Source organism: Chionomys nivalis, chromosome 4, assembly GCF_950005125.1.
Source record: "Chionomys nivalis chromosome 4, mChiNiv1.1, whole genome shotgun sequence".
Lineage (NCBI taxonomy): Eukaryota > Metazoa > Chordata > Mammalia > Rodentia > Cricetidae > Chionomys > Chionomys nivalis.
In genome coordinates, this window is record NC_080089.1 from 86296813 (window position 1) to 86314965 (window position 18153).

The following is an 18153-nucleotide window of genomic DNA, read 5'->3' on the forward strand; positions in this document are numbered from 1 at the left end:
CTTTCGGCAACAAGCCACAGCGCCACACAAGCAGTACACTCTTTTAGACAAATCGGTGTACAAAGAGGTGAAGATCGGTGAGGCAGCTCCTGCAGCTGCTAACGCCGCCGGGGTCTACGGGAACCCCAGCTCTCGGAGGTGCCCGCTCACCGCGCAAACAACCTCCTCTCTGTTCCTGCCGGCTGCGTGTGCCAGGCCAGCCGCTGCCGGGTGCCTGGGGTGCCAGGGTCGGATCGGGTGACTCCCGGAGTGCGCCTGCGAGCAGGAGGGCGTTGGGCTGGAGGAGGCGCGTCCGGCCCCGCCTCTCCCTATTCCTCCCCGCAGCTTAGGGGAGGCCGGGGTAGCCGGAGCTCGTCGGGCTCCAGGCCAGTCCACCAACTCAAGGCGTTCTAGACAGCCATGCGTCCGGCGGCTGCTCCGTCGGCCGCTCCGCCGCCCAGGTGGCTACTCATCGCGCTAAGCGCGCTGCTGTTGCTGTGGCCGGCAGCCAGAGCCTGGGAGCTCACGATCCTACACACCAACGACGTGCACAGCCGGCTGGAGCAGACCAGCGAGGATTCCACCAAGTGCCTCAACGCCAGCCAGTGCGTGGGCGGCGTGGCGAGGCTCTACACCAAGGTGCAGCAGATCCGCAAGGAGGAACCCAACGTGCTGCTACTGGATGCCGGCGACCAGTACCAAGGCACCATCTGGTTCACCGTTTACAAAGGTCTTGAAGTGTCACACTTCATGAACACACTGCGCTATGATGCCATGGTAAGAAGAAGGTTACCGGGGTAGGAGCCCAGGCCCAGAGGGAGAGGCTGGAGAACTCCCTAGTACCCTGGCAGAGAAAGGATTCACAGATGAGCAAGTGGAATTCCACTCAGGCCAGTGTGCCGCGTCGATGCAGACCGCGTCCCTTATATGATAGTCTTAAACTGGTGTTTTTGGGGACCCACAGTGAACTGAGCATTAAAAGAGGGATCCTGCCTACGGAGTGATTTAGCAGGGGGAGGGCAGGGTGTAGGTAGGGACACTGGAAGTTGAGGGCTGGAGACGGATATGTCTCCTCTACATCTCCATCTGCTTGATCATTCAAAGAACGTCTCACCCCCACTTTACTGAAAGGGAAATCGGGTAAAAAAAACAAAATTTATTCAGGTTACCAGGGCCCCAAGGGGGAGAGGGCAGATAGACACCACACCCAATTGGCCTTGACGTCTGAGCGCTACAAACTCACCTTCTTAGGTAGATTTCCAGTGTAACCCTATGTAAGTTATTTATTAGGCCTCAGTGGTCGAATCTTCTATAAAATGGAAAGAAAAATATTTACCTCAAAGTACTGTGTGCACACAATATGATCTCCACGTTTGTTCTTGCTGCTCCCAGACACTGCCACGCGGGTTCGAGGAAAAAGAAATATCAAAGAGAACACAAATGCGGAGAATCTGGATTTCAAGGGTTCAATAAAACCCTCTTGACTGTAGAGATTCTAGAAGAGCCCAGCTTGAGGGATAAGGGATCTGGGGGTGCAGCTGGATTTTTAGAGTGCTTCCTTAGAATTCCATAAGCCCTGTGCAATCCATAGCATTGCGCAAACTAGATCTGCGGGCCAAGCCTAGGAGAGGCCGAAGGGCCAGGTGTGCTGACTAGACAGCCAGACTAGGGAACGGGAGATTCTGTCTCAAAGGGAAGGAGGAAGCGAGAGATCTTAAAATGTTCTAAATAATTTAATGCGGGGCGGTGGTGGCGCGCGCCTTTAATCCCAGCAGGCGGATCCCTGTGATTTCGAGGCCAGCCTGATCTACAAGAGCTAGTTCCAGGACAGGCTTGATAGCTGAAACGAAACCGCCGTCTGAGGGGAAAAAAAATCATATTTAGTCCTCACTTCCCAATACTCTGTCGGAAATGTGCATTGCTTGTTGAGAAGGGGCGAAAAACAATCAAATGTAACCGAGATGTAAAAACTAATCGATCCACCACTCACGATCAAGATCAACCTGGTGTGAATTCCTAGAGTAAACGATTCTGCGAGGTTGGGGGGGGGGGGGACGGGGATGAGAACAATCACCACAAAAACATAAGAGCTTTGCAAGAGAAATAACAGGGTGGGTACCCAGAACTCTGTGAAATCAGAGGGCGTGGAAGGGAAAGGAAGGTTCCCAAGGCAGACTACCTGCTGTGCACAGGAACAGCTCAGAGGTCAGAGAAGGGGAGTGCTCCCTCCCAGAGAAGGCTGCTTTAGAGGTTCTAAAGCAAGGGCGTTCTAGGCCTCCAAGCCTCCAGAGCTGTTGGAGGAAGGCCCTGTTCAGCAGCAGCTTGACAGAAGAAGAATCGCAGGTCTCAAGAGCTCTGTGGTCTCTCAGCCCTCTTTTTTTTTCCACCGCTAGGTCTGCTTGAAGCTCTGTAAGCAGTATGGCAGTACAAACGTTTACATAATTGGATTGTTAACTAGCTCATGTCTCTCCTTCCCCCAGAAGGGTAGAATAAACACTGTAGGAGTTTGTTTTGATTTCGTGTATAAACCGCCACTTTGCAGCATTTCCTCTTTCTAACACTCTTCCCCTCCGTTGTGTAAATACTCCTTAGTAAACATGGGTCCCTCTCTAAGACCTCACAAACTCACTCTGCTGCTACGTGAGGCCACTACAATGTGCTGTAAGTTGGAGCTCATCTTCTTACAAATTTCCCTCAAAATAATTGGACTGGGAAGAGGAAGCTACACTGACCCGTGTCAAGAGTGGGAGGAAAGGGAAAGACAAAGTCCATAGCTTTCCATAGCTGCCGTCAGAATTTATCTGTGGGATGAGTTGTGGGTGCGTTTAAAATGCACGGATTGGCCTGCATGAACGCGAGCTATCGTAGCATGAAGCACGTGGCTGGGTTCTGCAGTCTTCCAATCTTACAGAGCATTTGCACATATATTAATACTAAAGCCTGAGGAGTTTATTCCTCTTCTGTTGTAAAATCCCCCAGCCACCTGCTATGTCTTGATTCTGGGATACTTGGAGACCCCATCAGACTCTGGTAGATTTGGAGATGCTCTAACAGCTGTAAAGGGTTAGCTCCAATTCCCTAAAGCCTCGGAAATTAGAGTAGGAGCCTTGGAGATAGTTTGTATTCTCGAGACCTGCCACACTCCCAAGAGAATTGCTCTGATGGCTGCAGAGGACCAGGAGGAGCTTGAAGACCCCCCCTTGGGCCCTGCTGCTAGGCAGAAACTGGGAGGGGATGACAGAAGCAACCAGGTGGTGTAGCTGTCTATCCTCGTGGACAGACAAGTGTCCCCTGAGGTATAAGGGGAAGACACACCAAGCTATTGCATAAAGTAGCTCAGCAGTCAGGAAAGCACAGTACTGATTTCTTTTTTTAAATCTTTAGAAACGAGAAGAAGGAAGGCAGAAAAAGATTACAAGGAGGCTCAGTTGCTTGGGAATATTCTTCTTTTCTTCCTTTTGCCCTGGTTATTTCTGAGCCTCATGTTCCTTAACTGGAGAAGAGGGGTGCTAACCCCCAGCCTGTAAACAGCACATCGTACTATGAGGAACTCCTAACCCCTTGCGCAGTGAATGCTCACTAAAGTTTAGTTCCTATACCTTGGGGTTTGGAAAGAAGAGAACATGGCATCTGCCAGGCTAGGTGGGTCTGACAGCCTAGCACATACTACCGCCAGCTGCCCCTCCACCATCTTTTCTGAGTACTATTGTCTAGACTGTTCCTTTTAGCATAATTTTCTTTTTAAGGTCTCACATAGCCTTAACTGGCCTCTAACTTACTGTGTGGTCCAGGATGTCCCTTGAACCTCTGGTCCTCCTGCCTCCACCTCACAAACGCTGATTCCTGTCTTAGTTACTTTTCTATTGCTTTGACAAAATACCTTGACCAAGGCTACTCACTAAGGAAAGCATTTAATTGGACTTACAGTTTCAGAGGGTTAGAGTCCATAATGGCAGAGCAAAGGCATGGTATCAGTAACAACTGAGAGCTCACATCTCCATCTACAAATGGGAGACAGACAGACAGGAGCATGCTGAGAATGGTGTGTCTTTTGAAGCCCTAAAGCCCTCCCCCAATAATACATCTCCAATAAGGCCACACCTTCTAATCCTTCCCAAACAGTTCCACCAGCTGGGGACCAAGAATTCGAGCATAAGAGCCTATTCTCGTTCAAACCACCACAGTAACCTTTCACTTATGATTTTCCCACCTCACTCTGTATGTGCAGTGTCCCTGTGTGTCATGGTGCATGGTGACCTCTTCTCACATCAGACTCTGGTAGATTTGGAGATGCTCTAACCAATCTCCTGCCTCACAAATTCAGCAGATTCCACTGTGAGGATTTCCACACCCCAGTGCAAAGTTACTGGTCACCATGTGTGTGCTTGGTTCTTCCTTTGGCAAAGGATTGCCAGCTGTCTTCCTGAAGGCTTAAAGCCTACTACTTTGCCCCTCAGACAATATCCAGGCAGAGGATTAATCTCTGTATCTTTACCTCTTCTTCTTCTTTAAAAAAGATGTTTTTATTTTCATGTATTTGTGTGTGTACAATCACGTGTGTTGGTGCCTGTGGAGGCCAGAGAGGGCATCAGATCCTCTGGAGAGATGAAGTCACTGGAAGTTGTTAGCCATCTGATGTGAGTGCTGGACGCCAAATTCCTTTCCTCTGTAAGAGTAGCAGGTGCTCTTAACCACTAAACCATCTTTTCAACCCCCAACTTTGCCTGTTCTTACCTCTGTCCAGATTGTCAGTAGCTTGTATTTTTCTAATAATTAGGAATTTTCAGCATCTTTTGATAAGATTGTGAATCTTTTGGATTTCCTCTTCTCAGATGGCATGTTTACAGGTTTTTTTTTTCGTTTCTTTTCCATTGGATTTGCTATGTTTTGAAGCACTCTAAGTATTGATCTATGGTTAATTTTAGACATAAATGTGATGTGATGATGCTACTGTGCCTGTCAGTGTTGCTCAACTCTGTACCTCTTAAAACAGAAATCCCTTATTTGATATATTTAATAATCAAAAATTCTTTTGTTTGTCTGACCTGCTTCTAAGTTCTTGAAAGCTTCTCTAACAGTTTGTTCATTTAAGCTCCAATCACCAAGACTCTTACTGGGAATGCAATTGCTGCTGTCTTCCCTGCCTTCGAAGACGTCAGCCTGTGAAAATTGACTGCCACTTCCACCTCAGGCAACATTTTAATGAGAGGACTGACGCAGCACATCCCAGAGGCTCACGTCTAAAAATAGGAGTCCTGAGGAATGGTTTAATCAGCTGTGAGATGCTTCTGTTCCGTGAAGGGCACAGGTGTGGAGGCCTGGACCAATGCGGGAAAGTGTGGCCAGACTGAGACAGAGGTTTACAGACCCCTGAGATGAGCTCCTTTGTCTCAGAGATCAGAGAAGCCTGCAGCTTCTCCGGAAGGTGACTGTGGTCCCCTGCTGCTTAAACAAGAGTTTCCAAAGTGGCAGGAAGTGTCTTTTGTTATTCATAATGAGCCCCTTTGATAATCGCTGAGGCTAACAGTTTAAGCTAATGAGTTTGTTTTGACCTGGAACTCTTGATAGCCTCAGGGTGGAGCCCTGAGGAGCGTCTAACGCTTAGATTAGGGGTTAGTGGGAATCTCTAACCTCGCCACCCACCTGCAGGGGGGTGGGGCTGGAGATTAAATTCTGACAGGAGGCTCTTCCTTAAACACTGAATTTGGTGAGCTCTGGAGTTGCTGAGCACCTGGAGTTTCTGGAGGGTAGGGTGCCTGAAAGGGCATTGGGGCTCTGTTTGTCCTGTGTCCTGTGCCTTGAGCTGGACAGCTTTTTTCCCATTTGACTATTCCTAAGTGTATCCTTCATAATAAACCAGTAATAATGATCTTTGAAGTTCCATAAATTCCTCTAGGTAGCTATCAAATGTGGGGATGAGGTCATGGGAACCCCGATTTGTAACTGGTCTGTTAGAAGTACAGGTGGCTCAAACCTCTGGACTGGGTGCTAGAAGGAGCACAGTTTTGTGCAGCAGAGCCCTGTGACTCATGGGAAATGGCACCAAGCCAAGGCAGGCCAGTGTCAGGATGGAATTGTTGGACACCTAGTCGTGTTTTCAGAAAACTGGGGAACTGGTTGTGGCAAAAAGAAAAGAAAGAAAGCAAAATAAACAAAAGCTTCAGCTATTGGGCCTGTGAGCTGACTCAGCCCGAAAAAGTACTCGGTGTGCAAGCCTGATAACCTGAGTCTGAGCCCCTAGAGTTGGGTTAAAAAGAAGAAGGGATTCATCCCACAGGTGCATAGGTGAAGAGCTGATGACTAGCAGCATTTGGCAATGCTCATCCACAGAGAGGGGTCTTTGCTCTTATGCTGTGGGTGGGGATGGTTGAGAAGAGGGTCTTGTCTCAGTAATGGCTTCTGTTGCTATGACAGAATACCATGACCAAAGAAAAGAAATTTAGGAAAGAAAACGTTTATTTCACTTTACACTTCCTGGTAACAGTCCACCCCTGAGGGGCATCAAAGAGGCAGGAATGCAAGAAGGACAGGAACCTGGAGGCAAGAAATGAAGCATAAACCTTGGAGTAATGATCCTTACTGGCTCCCTAGTCCTGGCTTACTCAGACTTGCCTACAGGCAACCTGAATAGAGGCATTTTCTCAACAGAGGTTCCTCTTCCCAGATAACTTGAGCTTCTGTCCAAGCTGACCAAAAACAAACAGAAACAATACCACCCAAGTAGGGCAGATGTAAGGCAAAGATGCCTAAGAATGCTCGAGTCAGGGGCATCAGGGTAGTGGGCAGCTTTTGATACTACTACACAGGGCCATCGGTTCATCTATTTAAGTTCCTCCCTACATTCTTGGGTTCTCTGTTACTTATAAAATATCTAAGATTGAAGGCTCTATAAGGAAAAGAGAAGACATCGTCACTCGGGTTTCTGACCTCTGGGAAATTCAAGATCAGGCCGTTCCACCCTCCTTGCTGGTAGGTACTCACTACAGGGTCCTGAGACAATGCTAAGCTTCCTGGAGAGAAGGAAAATGAAAGCTGCACAGCCAAAATGGTTTTTACAACAAAGCCACTCTTAGTATAACCCAGTAATCCAGCCACCACCCAACACCTCCTAAAGGTCCTACTTCTTAACACCTGCCAATAAAGATGAAATGTCAGTGTGAGTTTGGGTGGGAACAATCAAGCCACAGACACTCTTGTCAACGGAAGCCTGCTATTTTAAGTCCTGAGATGTTGAGCATGCTAGGCAAGTACCCTCCCACTAAGCCACAGCTTCAACCCACAGCCAGGTTTTATGTCACCTGTGTGAGTTTAGAAGTGGTTTCTGTCTCGAAAAACCAAAAATAAATAAATAAATAAATAAAAATAGAAGTGGTTTCTCCGTCTAAAAACTAGGGTTAAAAAGAGAGGTCTCTTGCATTTGAGTTCTGGGCACCTCAGCTCCTGCCCAGTCCTCTGTCTGCTCCTGATCTGCCGCCTACTCAGTATGTCTTTGAACTTAATTTTACACTCAAAGTCAAGTTTGCTTGGTGAGTCTCACTTCTGCCTAACAGATCTCACAGATACTTGGGGATGAGGCAACCGTTTCCTGGGGGAGAGATAGCTTGAGCCTCCTCCCAGGTGCTCTTTTTTGGTCACTGTCTTCAAGGGGAAAAGGCAACCAGAGTGCTCTGGAGACTTGTTCTCTGAGTAGTAGAAATGATGCCCTGGGGAACTGGAGAGGCAGGAGCATACTTCCAGGTTGTTGCTTTGGAGTTATTTAATCAGCCCACAGATCTTCATGGAGTGCCACTGGGCGCCAGCTCTGTGCCAAGTGCTGAGGATAATATACAGGCTCGAGGGTGATGCCTGATGCTTAGAATGCATTCCTGTGAGCAGTGCCCATTCAGGCTCCTTTTAACCACAGAGCAGGACAGGCTTAGAGATCGTAAAGAGAGAGTAAAGGGCCAGCAAGATGACTCCACTGGTAGGAGCCCTTGCCAAGCAAGCCTAAGAATCCGAGTTCAAGCCCCAAGAAGATGAAGAAAACTGATTCCCCAGAGTGGTCCTTTGACCTCCACACATGTGTCCACATACACACACATAATACACACACATAATACACACACATAATGCTGAGAGAAAGAGAGAGAGAGAGAGAGAGAGAGAGAGAGAGAGAGAGAGAGAGAGAGAGAGAGAGAGAGAGCATTTATATTCAGTTGCTTACTAGGTCTCTCTTTTTAAGGGCATTCCCAAAATGTTTGGGGGGAGTGCAAATTAGCAGTGTTAGTTTAAGAAGCTTGAAAGAGTTCTAGATGACAATGTGATCTCCCGGCAACTCCCACCCTATGCTAGGAACGAAACCCAGATAATTGTCTTATTTTGTCATAAGAAAAACAAAAGGTGGGCTGTAAGATGGCTCAGGAGGTAGAGGTGCTTGCTCCCAAGTCTAATGGCCTGAGTTTGATCCCTGGAACCCAAATGGTGAAAGGATAGAACTGACCCCCACAGTGACCCTCTGACTCTAACACATGTTCCCACGTGTATATTACAAGCATAATGATTTAAAAATTAATACGCCTTTATTATTATTATTATCATTTTATTATTTATTCATCTTGTGTTTTTGAAACAGGGCCTCTCTGTGTAGTCCTGGCTGGCCTGGAACTCCTTACCTTATACACCAGGCTGGCTTTGAACTTGCAGAGATCCACCTGCCTCCACCTCCAGAGTTCCAGGGTTAAAGGCTTACACCACCCTCTTTTTTTTTGGATTTTTCGAGACAAGGTTTCTCCGTAGCTTTTGGTTCCTGTCCTGGAACTAGCTCTTGTAGACCAGGCTGGCCTCGATACACCACTCTCTTGAAGTAGAGAATTGGTTCTTAAGCCTCAGGCATGAGCCGGAGCCTCCGCTGTGGGGCCTCTACTTCCTTGTCACAGTTCTGGGTTAGAGTGGGACCAGGTGACGCTGGCTCTGGATGCCTGGAGGACAGAACAGAGGCAGCCTCTTTGTTCGTCTTGCCGTGTCTTGGCATCTAGATTTACTAACTGAGAACTGAAAAGAACCCACCATGCATCTCTTTGTCAGCCTCCTGTACTTCCCCCACGAATACAGCTGAGTGCTATTCGTGTTCCTTTCGCACTTGTTTAGCCCTGTAAGTAGATTTCAAAATTCTCTAGATGACCTGGAGAGACAGTTGAGCAGTCAAGAGCATTTGTTGCTCCTGCAGAGGATCTTGGTTCAGTCCTGGGCTCCCCAGTTCTGGGGAATCCGAAGCTGGTTCCAGACACACGTGTGAGGGGCATTAAGACATGACAGCAAAACACTCAAATGCATAAAATAAAATCCATTAGTTAATTAACTACAGTTTTTTTAGGTACTTCTTTTCCCTTCACATAAACAATTGCTTCTATATATAATGTGCACACCAGCTAGTGTTCTCTAGCTCCAGAGAGATAACCCTGCCTAGACCTATTAATTCTTAGCGTGACTGTGGCATGCATATTTTGCCTGTGTAAAGACTATACATTTTCCAGATGATACAGACAGTATTGCATGCTGTTTGTTCTGCACTTTTTCACCCATTGATCCTTTCAGCTGATGTTGACACTACAGGTAAGCTGACCAGACCCCAGGATCCTTTCCGCCATTCAGTGGGATGTTACACTCACCTACCAGGGCCAATATTCCCTTGATCATAGCTGTGGGAATGGAGGGTAGCCCAATATAGACATGATCCATGGAATCAGATATGGATCACCAAACGTGCTTTGGAAGGCTGTGGTTGAGGGTCCCTAAGTGATTGACAACCAAGCTTCATTGTGTAATAGAATAATATGTCTCTCTAAGTCTTACACTGTCGGGCTTGCTGATGAATTATTGTGTCACTCACTAAATAAATATGCCTCTAATCTCTGGTAAAGAGCTCTTTCACGTGGCTACAATAGATTGCAAAAGAGCTTCTTTTCTTTGACATCAAACATATCCTACTGCTCTTAAATCAGCTCTTCTTTCCTTATTTTCCTCTGGTATGCTTAAGCCTCTCTTCTTCACTTGGAACATTTCTTCACTAACTCTCTTCCTCTTGTTTTCAATTTTCTATTTGTTTATATACATTGAGACTATTTGTTAGTGAGCCTTTGCTCCTTTCCATAAAGCATGTCCCCTGATATTCTGCAGTTCCTAAGATGCAACATGTACCTGTATCTTCACACATGTGTTTCCCATGTGTTTGGTACATGGGTGAATGCATGCATGGATGGATGGTTCATAGATAGATGGATGGAAGATACTTAGGTAGGTGGAAAGACAGGCAGATGGATAGATGATGTAGGGATGTATGGATGGATAATTAGATGGTGTTTGAGTGAGTGGACAGTAGGTAGATGGCTAGATGATGCATAGGTGGATGGATGCATGGATGGGTGGTGCTTGGGTGGATGGATGTATGGATGGGTGGTGCTTGGGTGGATGGATGAAGGGTGGATGGATATGCATGCTGGTTCTATCCTTGCCTCCAGTCTGCCCTTCAAGCATCCATAGGACAAAGATTATGATATTGTTACTTGGCATTCCAGAGCCTTGGAAAAACTAGCAAGGAGCTGAATGATGCTTACCTCTACCATTCATGCAGATTGGCAGCAGTTAGGCATAGTAAAGGCTCACTACTGTTTCTCAGGTCTCAGCTCTGCCACTTGCTAGTTGTAGGAATCAATGCTTTGGTTTCCCCACCTATGAAAATGGAAAATAATAGCACCAGTTTCATGGCACTATTAAGATAAAATGGCCTATGTGACGACAGGCTAGTGGACAACACAAAAACATGAACTTCCTTGTGTCAAACTTTGTCTTGTTTTTTCCTTTCTTTAATACCCCATATTTTAAATTTATTGATACTTTTGTATTCTTCTATGAACAAAACAAAGCTAAAAGATACTCATTGGCCGGGCGGTGGTGGCGCACGCCTTTAATCCCAGCACTTGGAAGGCAGAGGCAGGCGGATCTCTGTGAGTTCGAGACCAGCCTGGTCTACAGAGCTAGTTCCAGGACAGGCTCCAAAGCTACAGAGAAACCCTGTCTCAAAAAACCAAAAAAAAAAAAAAAAAAAAAAAAAGATACTCATTATCTAATTCATATAAAGGTGACCTTTGATAGACCAAACAGTTACCTTAGATTTCCAATAAAAATAGATTTTTTTACAAGGTTCTATCTTCTTTCATATTCCCATTGTGAAACCCAAATAGTTTATGCCCTCACACCCCGGGCACACAGAGAACAACTCAACACTTTGCTGTTGTTGTTTTGAGCTGCGTACCCAGTGTGGGCTGGATTTACCCGCACGTACCACCATGCCCTGATTTATGTTTTTTAAAAAAGTGTGTTCCATTCACCGACAAGTGCCACAAAGATGTTAACAAACACACGAAGGTAACTTGTAAATTAAAACATAGGAATTGAAAACACAAGACCCTGACAGTTGTCTAGAGAGGAGCTGGAGGTAAGAAAGCAGTTAGCTAGATATCTCACCAGTTGCCTAGCAACCTGGTTTCTCTCACTAGAAAACTGAGGCATCACGTACCTACTATTTACCGAGTTCATTTCATATCCAGCCTTCTGAGAAGTTTTAATGGCTCACACATCCTAACAGAGAAAAATGGAGCCCATTTAAAAGCAGAAGACAGAGCGAGTGGCTTGATTCTCATTCAGTAGACACTGACATGACTCATCTGGTATCCCTGAGGGTACAAAGACAGCTGATGTGTGAACACACAGTCACAGTGAGGGCAAGCGGCATGAAAGAAGGGCGTGAGGTCTTGTGGGCACACTAGAAGAGAGGGGTCTGCAGGGAACATGTCACTGAGGCATCTTCAGCATCTCAGTGCACCTGGGGGATTTAAGTTTCCCAGAGCTGAGGGTACCTGGAAGTTAAGCAAAATGGATTATGCAGCTAAGTACTCCTCTCTGTTAGACACTTTTCATGGGCTGTGGGAACAAATCAATGTACATGGCTTAACTACTGAAGAATGAGGAGAGAGATTGTGTTGACCCATCGGCTGCAACTTGGAGATTCAGAAAATGGGAGATTTTGCTAGACTATTTCAGAGTACCGAGAGTCCTTCGGTGGATAATCAGGTAGACACTGACCTCTGTGTCTCCTTCAAACTGCAGAGCACTGCGGAGCTTAGCAGGCTCCCTGAGGAACACTCTCATTATCTGCTCCACACATCCATTCATTCAGCACCAACTAGAGCGTTTGCATCTGAGTGAATCCTTGCCTGACGCACCTCCTGTAGGCACTGGTGCATCGCCTCAGAGCCAGTGTGAGCACTGTGAGCCAGTGTGAGCTCCGCAGCAGCAGCTGAGAGTTGCCGCCAAGTGTGGTTCAGAGAGAAAAGTCAGACTCAGTCTGTCCTTGTTTAAAATTATGCCTCTAACCTCTGTTGCTGCTTAAAAGTACATTTTACTAGTTACAAATAGATTCCGTGCTCATAATTACTATCTTAGCGAAGGCGTGAAAAATGACCTCGCTGGTTGGTTGACAGTTGTTCCCTTTATTACTGGGTTAAGGGAGAGTCAGAGGCTGGATCTAAATTCTTCAGAAAAGAGCAATTCAATCCATTAATGGGCATCTGCCACAGACAAGGAAAAGGGTGCGGCACCTTGTGTTTTCTGCTATTTGTTTATACTTCAACTTGAGTGGGTCCAAGCTACCTCCCATTTCATTGGTATCCAAAAGTTAATAATTGAATATTGCTTGGGATTCTTTCAACATATAGTATGTTAGAAATTAAGTGAATACAGATGCGATAATTTCACAACTATCTACAGTTTCCTCTGCATATGCTCATTGCTTTTCCTCAGAGGGAAAGGACCGTTGGCTTGCAACAGAATGCATGAGAATTCCAAGCCAAACTTTAGGCACAAGTTTTCCATCTCTCCTAATTACAATGTGTTTTTAATAATCAAAACAAGAACCTTGGCACCAGAAGCCTTCAAATAGCTTCACTCCTCTGTTGCTAATTCACAGGACTCTCTGAGTCCTACCTACAGTCAACAGAAGTTTCCTGCAAGGTTAAAGGGCTTTTGCAAGCCACCCACAGCCTGTGTAAATACTTTATACCTACAGAAGGCAGGAGAAACATCAGTGGTCCTCAGAGTCCATTTAGGGGCCATAGAGCCCTGAGTCACAAAGGAACTGAGCCCTCGTTTTCATTTATTTGTGACTTTAAGTGGCAAGTAGAGTTTTTGGGTGTTGGGAAGTCAGACATTCCAGGTGTCTTAGTCAGTGTTCTACTGCTGTGAAAAAACAAAACAAAACAAAAAAAAAAAAACGTGACCATGGCAACTCTTATAAAGGAAAGCTTTTAACTGATCTAGCTTACCGTTTCAGAGATTTACTCCATTTTCATGCAGGGAGTATGGCTGCATGCAAGCAGACCTGCTGCTGGAGAAGGAGCCAACAATTCTATATTCAGACCCTTAGACAGCAGGAAGAAAAAAGAGCTGCTTGGCTCAGCTGGGCTCTTGAAACCTTAAAAGTTCTCCCCTCCAACACACACACACAGTGACATTCTTCCTCCCACAAGAGACCACACCTACTCCAACAAGGTCACACCTCACCTCCTGAGCCCTATTAAATAGTGCCACTACCTGATGACCAATATATGAGCCAATGGGGACCATTCCTACTCAAACCACCACACCAGGCTAAATGGATAGTATGCAAAACATCTTTCTTTTTTTTTTTTTTTTTTTGGTTTTTCGAGACAGGGTTTTTCTGTGGCTTTGGAGCCTGTCCTGGAACTAGCTCTTGTAGACCAGGCTGGTCTCGAACTCACAGAGATCCGCCTGCCTCTGCCTCCCGAGTGCTGGGATTAAAGGCGTGCGCCACCACCGCCCGGCGCAAAACGTCTTTCTTTAAAATCATCAGTTCTTTTCTTTTTGTGTGTTTTCCTCAAAAGAGGAAGAAAGAGGAGCCAGGACTGGACCAGTTGCTGAGATCGCAATCAGTGATTTTTCTGTTGGAAATACAGGGGGTTATTTTGCTAAGTTCATCTCTCATAAGTTACAGAAAAGTGCATTTGGCGAATATCCAAAGTGTCAAAAGACTCAGATTAATTAATGAATAAGATGAATAAATAAATGAAGCTCAATTTGTACAGAAGCCTGTGGACTCTTTGACCTCAGCTGACTAGAACATTGTAACTGTGGGGTGATGGAATGTTGCGGATCAAGAGCCAAGATCATCTCGGGCTATCTTTGGTCTCACTCAATAACCACTTACTATCAACCTTTCTATTTGACCTCACATCCTTTTGACTACTAGATATAAGTCCTGGAATTTGTCTGTCTGCAAGTCTTTTCACAAAGCAAAAAAAGAAGGTGATTCCAGATCATAGCAGGTTCTTGCCTACGATGATGGTTAAACAGTCAATAGCAATGGAGCTAGAGACGTGGCTCAGCCGGTAGAGTATTTATCTAACCAAATGAAGTTCTGAGTTATCTCACCAGAACCCTTAAACTGGGCATGACCTGTAATCCTAGTAGTTCAAAGGTAGACAAGGGGGAATCAGATAGCAAGTTCAAGGTCAGTCTGTGAGATGAAACCCTGTCTCAAAAAAAAAAATTATCCCATTATTAAGATTAGAACTGTCAAGTTTAGCAGGATGATAAATTCCAGGAGTTTTTAACCAAGAGGATATGAGGTCAGATATAGAGGTTGACAGCCAGTAGCTATTAAAAGAGACTAAAAATAGCTCAAGGGGACCTTGGTTTGTGACCCACAACATTCCACCACCCCACAATCACAATGTTCTAGTCAGCCAAGGTCAAGCATTCCATGGGCCCTTCAGTGTAGATGGGGCTTCAGAGAGCTTCAGTTTGTAGATGAGAACTGCCAGAAAGTTACCCGCCCCCCTCAAAAAAGGGCAGTCTCAAATTCATAATTTTGGTGGATACTAAAAGCAGTTCCAAGGTAACTGGAGGAAATGTCCATATTGAATATGCACAGATAATCTTCTTATTAGTATTCCCCAAGCACTATGATCTAACCATGTGCACATAGCAGTTGTGTTGTGCAAGGCAACTTAAACAGGTGAAGGGTGACTCAAAACTCATGGGAACATTCGTATAAGCCAAAGGCAAATGTCATGCCATTTGCTACCAATGAGGGGCTGTGGTTTTTCAAGGGACCTGGAAACATTTCCCCATGTATATTGGGGGATGGCTGTCTCTCCATCATTATTGCTCAGTGTTCTTCTCCTGGACAGCCCTTTCTCGGGCATTTTCACGTCATTACTATAAAAGTTAATGATGGGTAAATAAGAGCCATCCATTTAGCTCAGTCCTGGAGTGCCTGCTGCTGCGAGCCAGTAGTGTGGGGAATCTGGTGCTAAGTGTGGCCTTCCTGAAGAGCTGATAGATTATAAAGTTCTCCTTACTGCAAGAGGGGTAAGGCAGCAGGAGAAATCCCAAGTGGGGAAAAGGAAATATGAAATATTTATACATGGAATTTTCTGCATGAACATTCGTAGGAAAAGTTAACTGTAAGGGGAGAAAAAGAGGCACTTGTGAGTGATTCTCCTGTTCATCCGCTCTCCCAGCAGAGTATCCTGCTGTAGTTCAGAGACTGACCTCCCAGAGGGCAGGGGAAATGGCTCCTGAAGATGGCCATTTCCTCCGAGAGGGATTCTCAGAGCATCCCTCCTGGGAGGATCCTTAGGTGTATAAAGTGATAAAGACGCTACAAGGAGCAGCAAGATGCTGCTGGATCTGAGTGTGCTCCTAATGTCATTCATCTGTCACCAAACACAAAGCAACAAGGACAGGCAAGAGCCTGGGAAACTACAGACAGTTAAGATTCATATTGCCTTTTCCTCTCTCTCTCTCCTCTACTTTCTGAAGGTTTGCTGTTGTCCTATGGTTGGTCGAGGACACAAAAGTTAGGAGCTTGGAGTCGTGTGGAAGTGGTTCTAGACCTGGCTCTGCCACTTACAGAATGTGTGACCTCCAAGTTCTCTCACTTCACCGCATCTCAGTTCCGTTCATGCGTAAAATAAGCATAGTAATAGTAAATATCACAGCAAACAGCAATGTTTTTTCTTGTTTTTTTTTTTTCAGTTTGTTTTTTAAGTCCTCATGTGTCGTACCGCAGGTGCTTGACAAGGGCTGGCATGTATTAGTTACCGCTTTCATTTTACCCATTTATTGCCCTTTCAGAGGATGTTATCACTTAGAAATGTGTTTCCACATGCCTGGTCATAAGTGGCAGAGCCAATCCTACTTCCTTTCACAGAGTGTAGGGCTGTTGGGGTCAGGGGTAGTGCCAGAAGTGAGACCGAAAGAGATGATGCCAGTTCACAAAGAAGAGCTTTGCGGAGCCTAGAAGGTTGGGGTGCAATCCTAAGGGAGCCCGTGCTTCCGTGGGGCACAGTGGTAACACCTAATCTGCAGCTCAGAAAGTTCACTCTGGCAGCAACACAAAGGATGGTTTAGGGAAGAGAATGGCAATGCCAAAAGCCTGGTTAGGAAGTCACGGTCCAGTCCAGAGAGGACAAGGGCTGCGCTGAGACAATAGTGATGGGCTAAAGGGAAATGGAGCACTCGGGGCCAGGAGGCTATGGGACACGTTACCAGGGAACATGGGGTCCCTTTTAAAACAGACTCAGGAAGACATGAGGACAATTTTATTGGAATTTGAGAGAAAAAACAACATAGCAGGCAAGACAAACTAGAGATCTCAGGGGTTGCTGGTGGAAGCTAGAGAAGAGGGGAAGAACTGCGCCTTCCGAGTCAGATGCTAGGAAAGCATACGGGCTTAGCAGTGGAAGACGGCCAGGCAGCTGCACAGGGCAGGGGAGGGGTAGCTAGGTGCGTGCTGTCTTCAGAGATTGTGAGAATGCCCGGTTTCATGGCAACTGGCTTTAGGATTTTGACTGATGTCCAAAAAAGGGAGATGCAAAGAGGAGGAAAGATGGGAAGACAGCTTAGTGGGTAAACCCTTGACGCAAATCCTTGCTCTGTAAGCAGGAGGACTGGCCAGGTATGGTTGTGTAGGTCTGTTTCCTCAGTACTGAAGCCAGAGATAGGCAGATACTGAGCTCCATGCCAACCAGCCTAGCCAAAACACTGAGTTCCTGGCTCAGTGAGAGTCTATCTCTCAAGGAAGTAAGCAGGAGAGTCATAGAGGAAAGCACCTGACCTCACCCTGCTCTGGTCTTCCATGCATGTGCACGGATACACGTCCCCTTGGTCACAAGCACACACCACATCCCCACACCCAACACACACACATCCTCATCAACACAGCTGAGTGGGAGGAGGGGAGAAGGGAGGAGGGAAGAAGGGAAAAGCTACACTTTCTGAGTCAGAAAGCCCGCAGGCTTAGCAAGGAAGATCTGTAAGCAATTGCATGGAGAAAGGGTCTTCTGGGGGTGCTAAACTATATGCCTCACTAAGGGGTAACTATCCTTCTCATCTTTTTAAACATGTCTCCAGGTATATCACGTTTCTTAAAGTTAGGACTGTTGGAGGGGCATTTTTTCTGTTCAGGTGATTGGCGGGCCCATTTTGGTTGATTTAAGAGAAGAAACAATAGAAAATCTATGATCTTTTAACCTTTTGAGCAGTTTGCAATGTCATGTTCCCAGCCAGGGCCAAAGGTACAACTCAATGCCATTCTTTTGACTAAAAATCATGTAATAGGATCGATTCAAAAGAATTTAAAAAAAGGAAAAGAAAAAGAAATATACTGAGGAGACAAAGACAGAGTCTCTGTGATCAAGGTTGCCTACATAGAGACTCCTAGACCAGCTAGAAGTGCATAGAAAGATCCTGTCACATAAATGAAGAAAGGAAGGAAGGAAGGAAGGAAGGAAGGAAGGAAGGAAGGAAGGAAGGAAGGAAGGAAGGAAAGAGAGAGAAAGTAAGCAAGAAAGAAAGAAAGAAAGAAAGAAAGAAAGAAAGAAAGAAAGAAAGAAAGAAAGAAGGAAGGAAGAATTTGGCACAAACTAAGGGGGGGACCTCGATTGAGGAATTGTCTCCATCAGACTGGTCTGTGAACATGTATGTGGAGCATTTGTGAGTGATGGGAGAGGCCCAGCCTGCTGTGGGCAGTGTTACCTTGAGCAGGTGGGCCTGGGTTGTGTGAGTACGCAGGCAGAGCAAGCAGCACTCCTCCATGGCCTCTGCATCAGACTT

General features: G+C 46.0%; 1 protein-coding gene across 2 annotated transcripts in view; it reads left to right on the forward strand.

Moving 5' to 3' along the window:
• Positions 1–343: 343 nt before the first annotated feature.
• Positions 344–18153, forward strand: part of Nt5e (5'-nucleotidase ecto) — a 46386-nt gene continuing 28576 nt past the window's right edge. The window contains exon 1 of one of the 2 annotated variants that reach the window (XM_057768726.1): positions 344–756. In XM_057768726.1, coding sequence (XP_057624709.1) covers positions 400–756 — 357 coding nt within the window. In that variant the 5' untranslated portion in view covers positions 344–399. The remainder of the gene's footprint in view (positions 757–18153) is intronic. The other variant, XM_057768727.1, reaches the window with a different exon arrangement.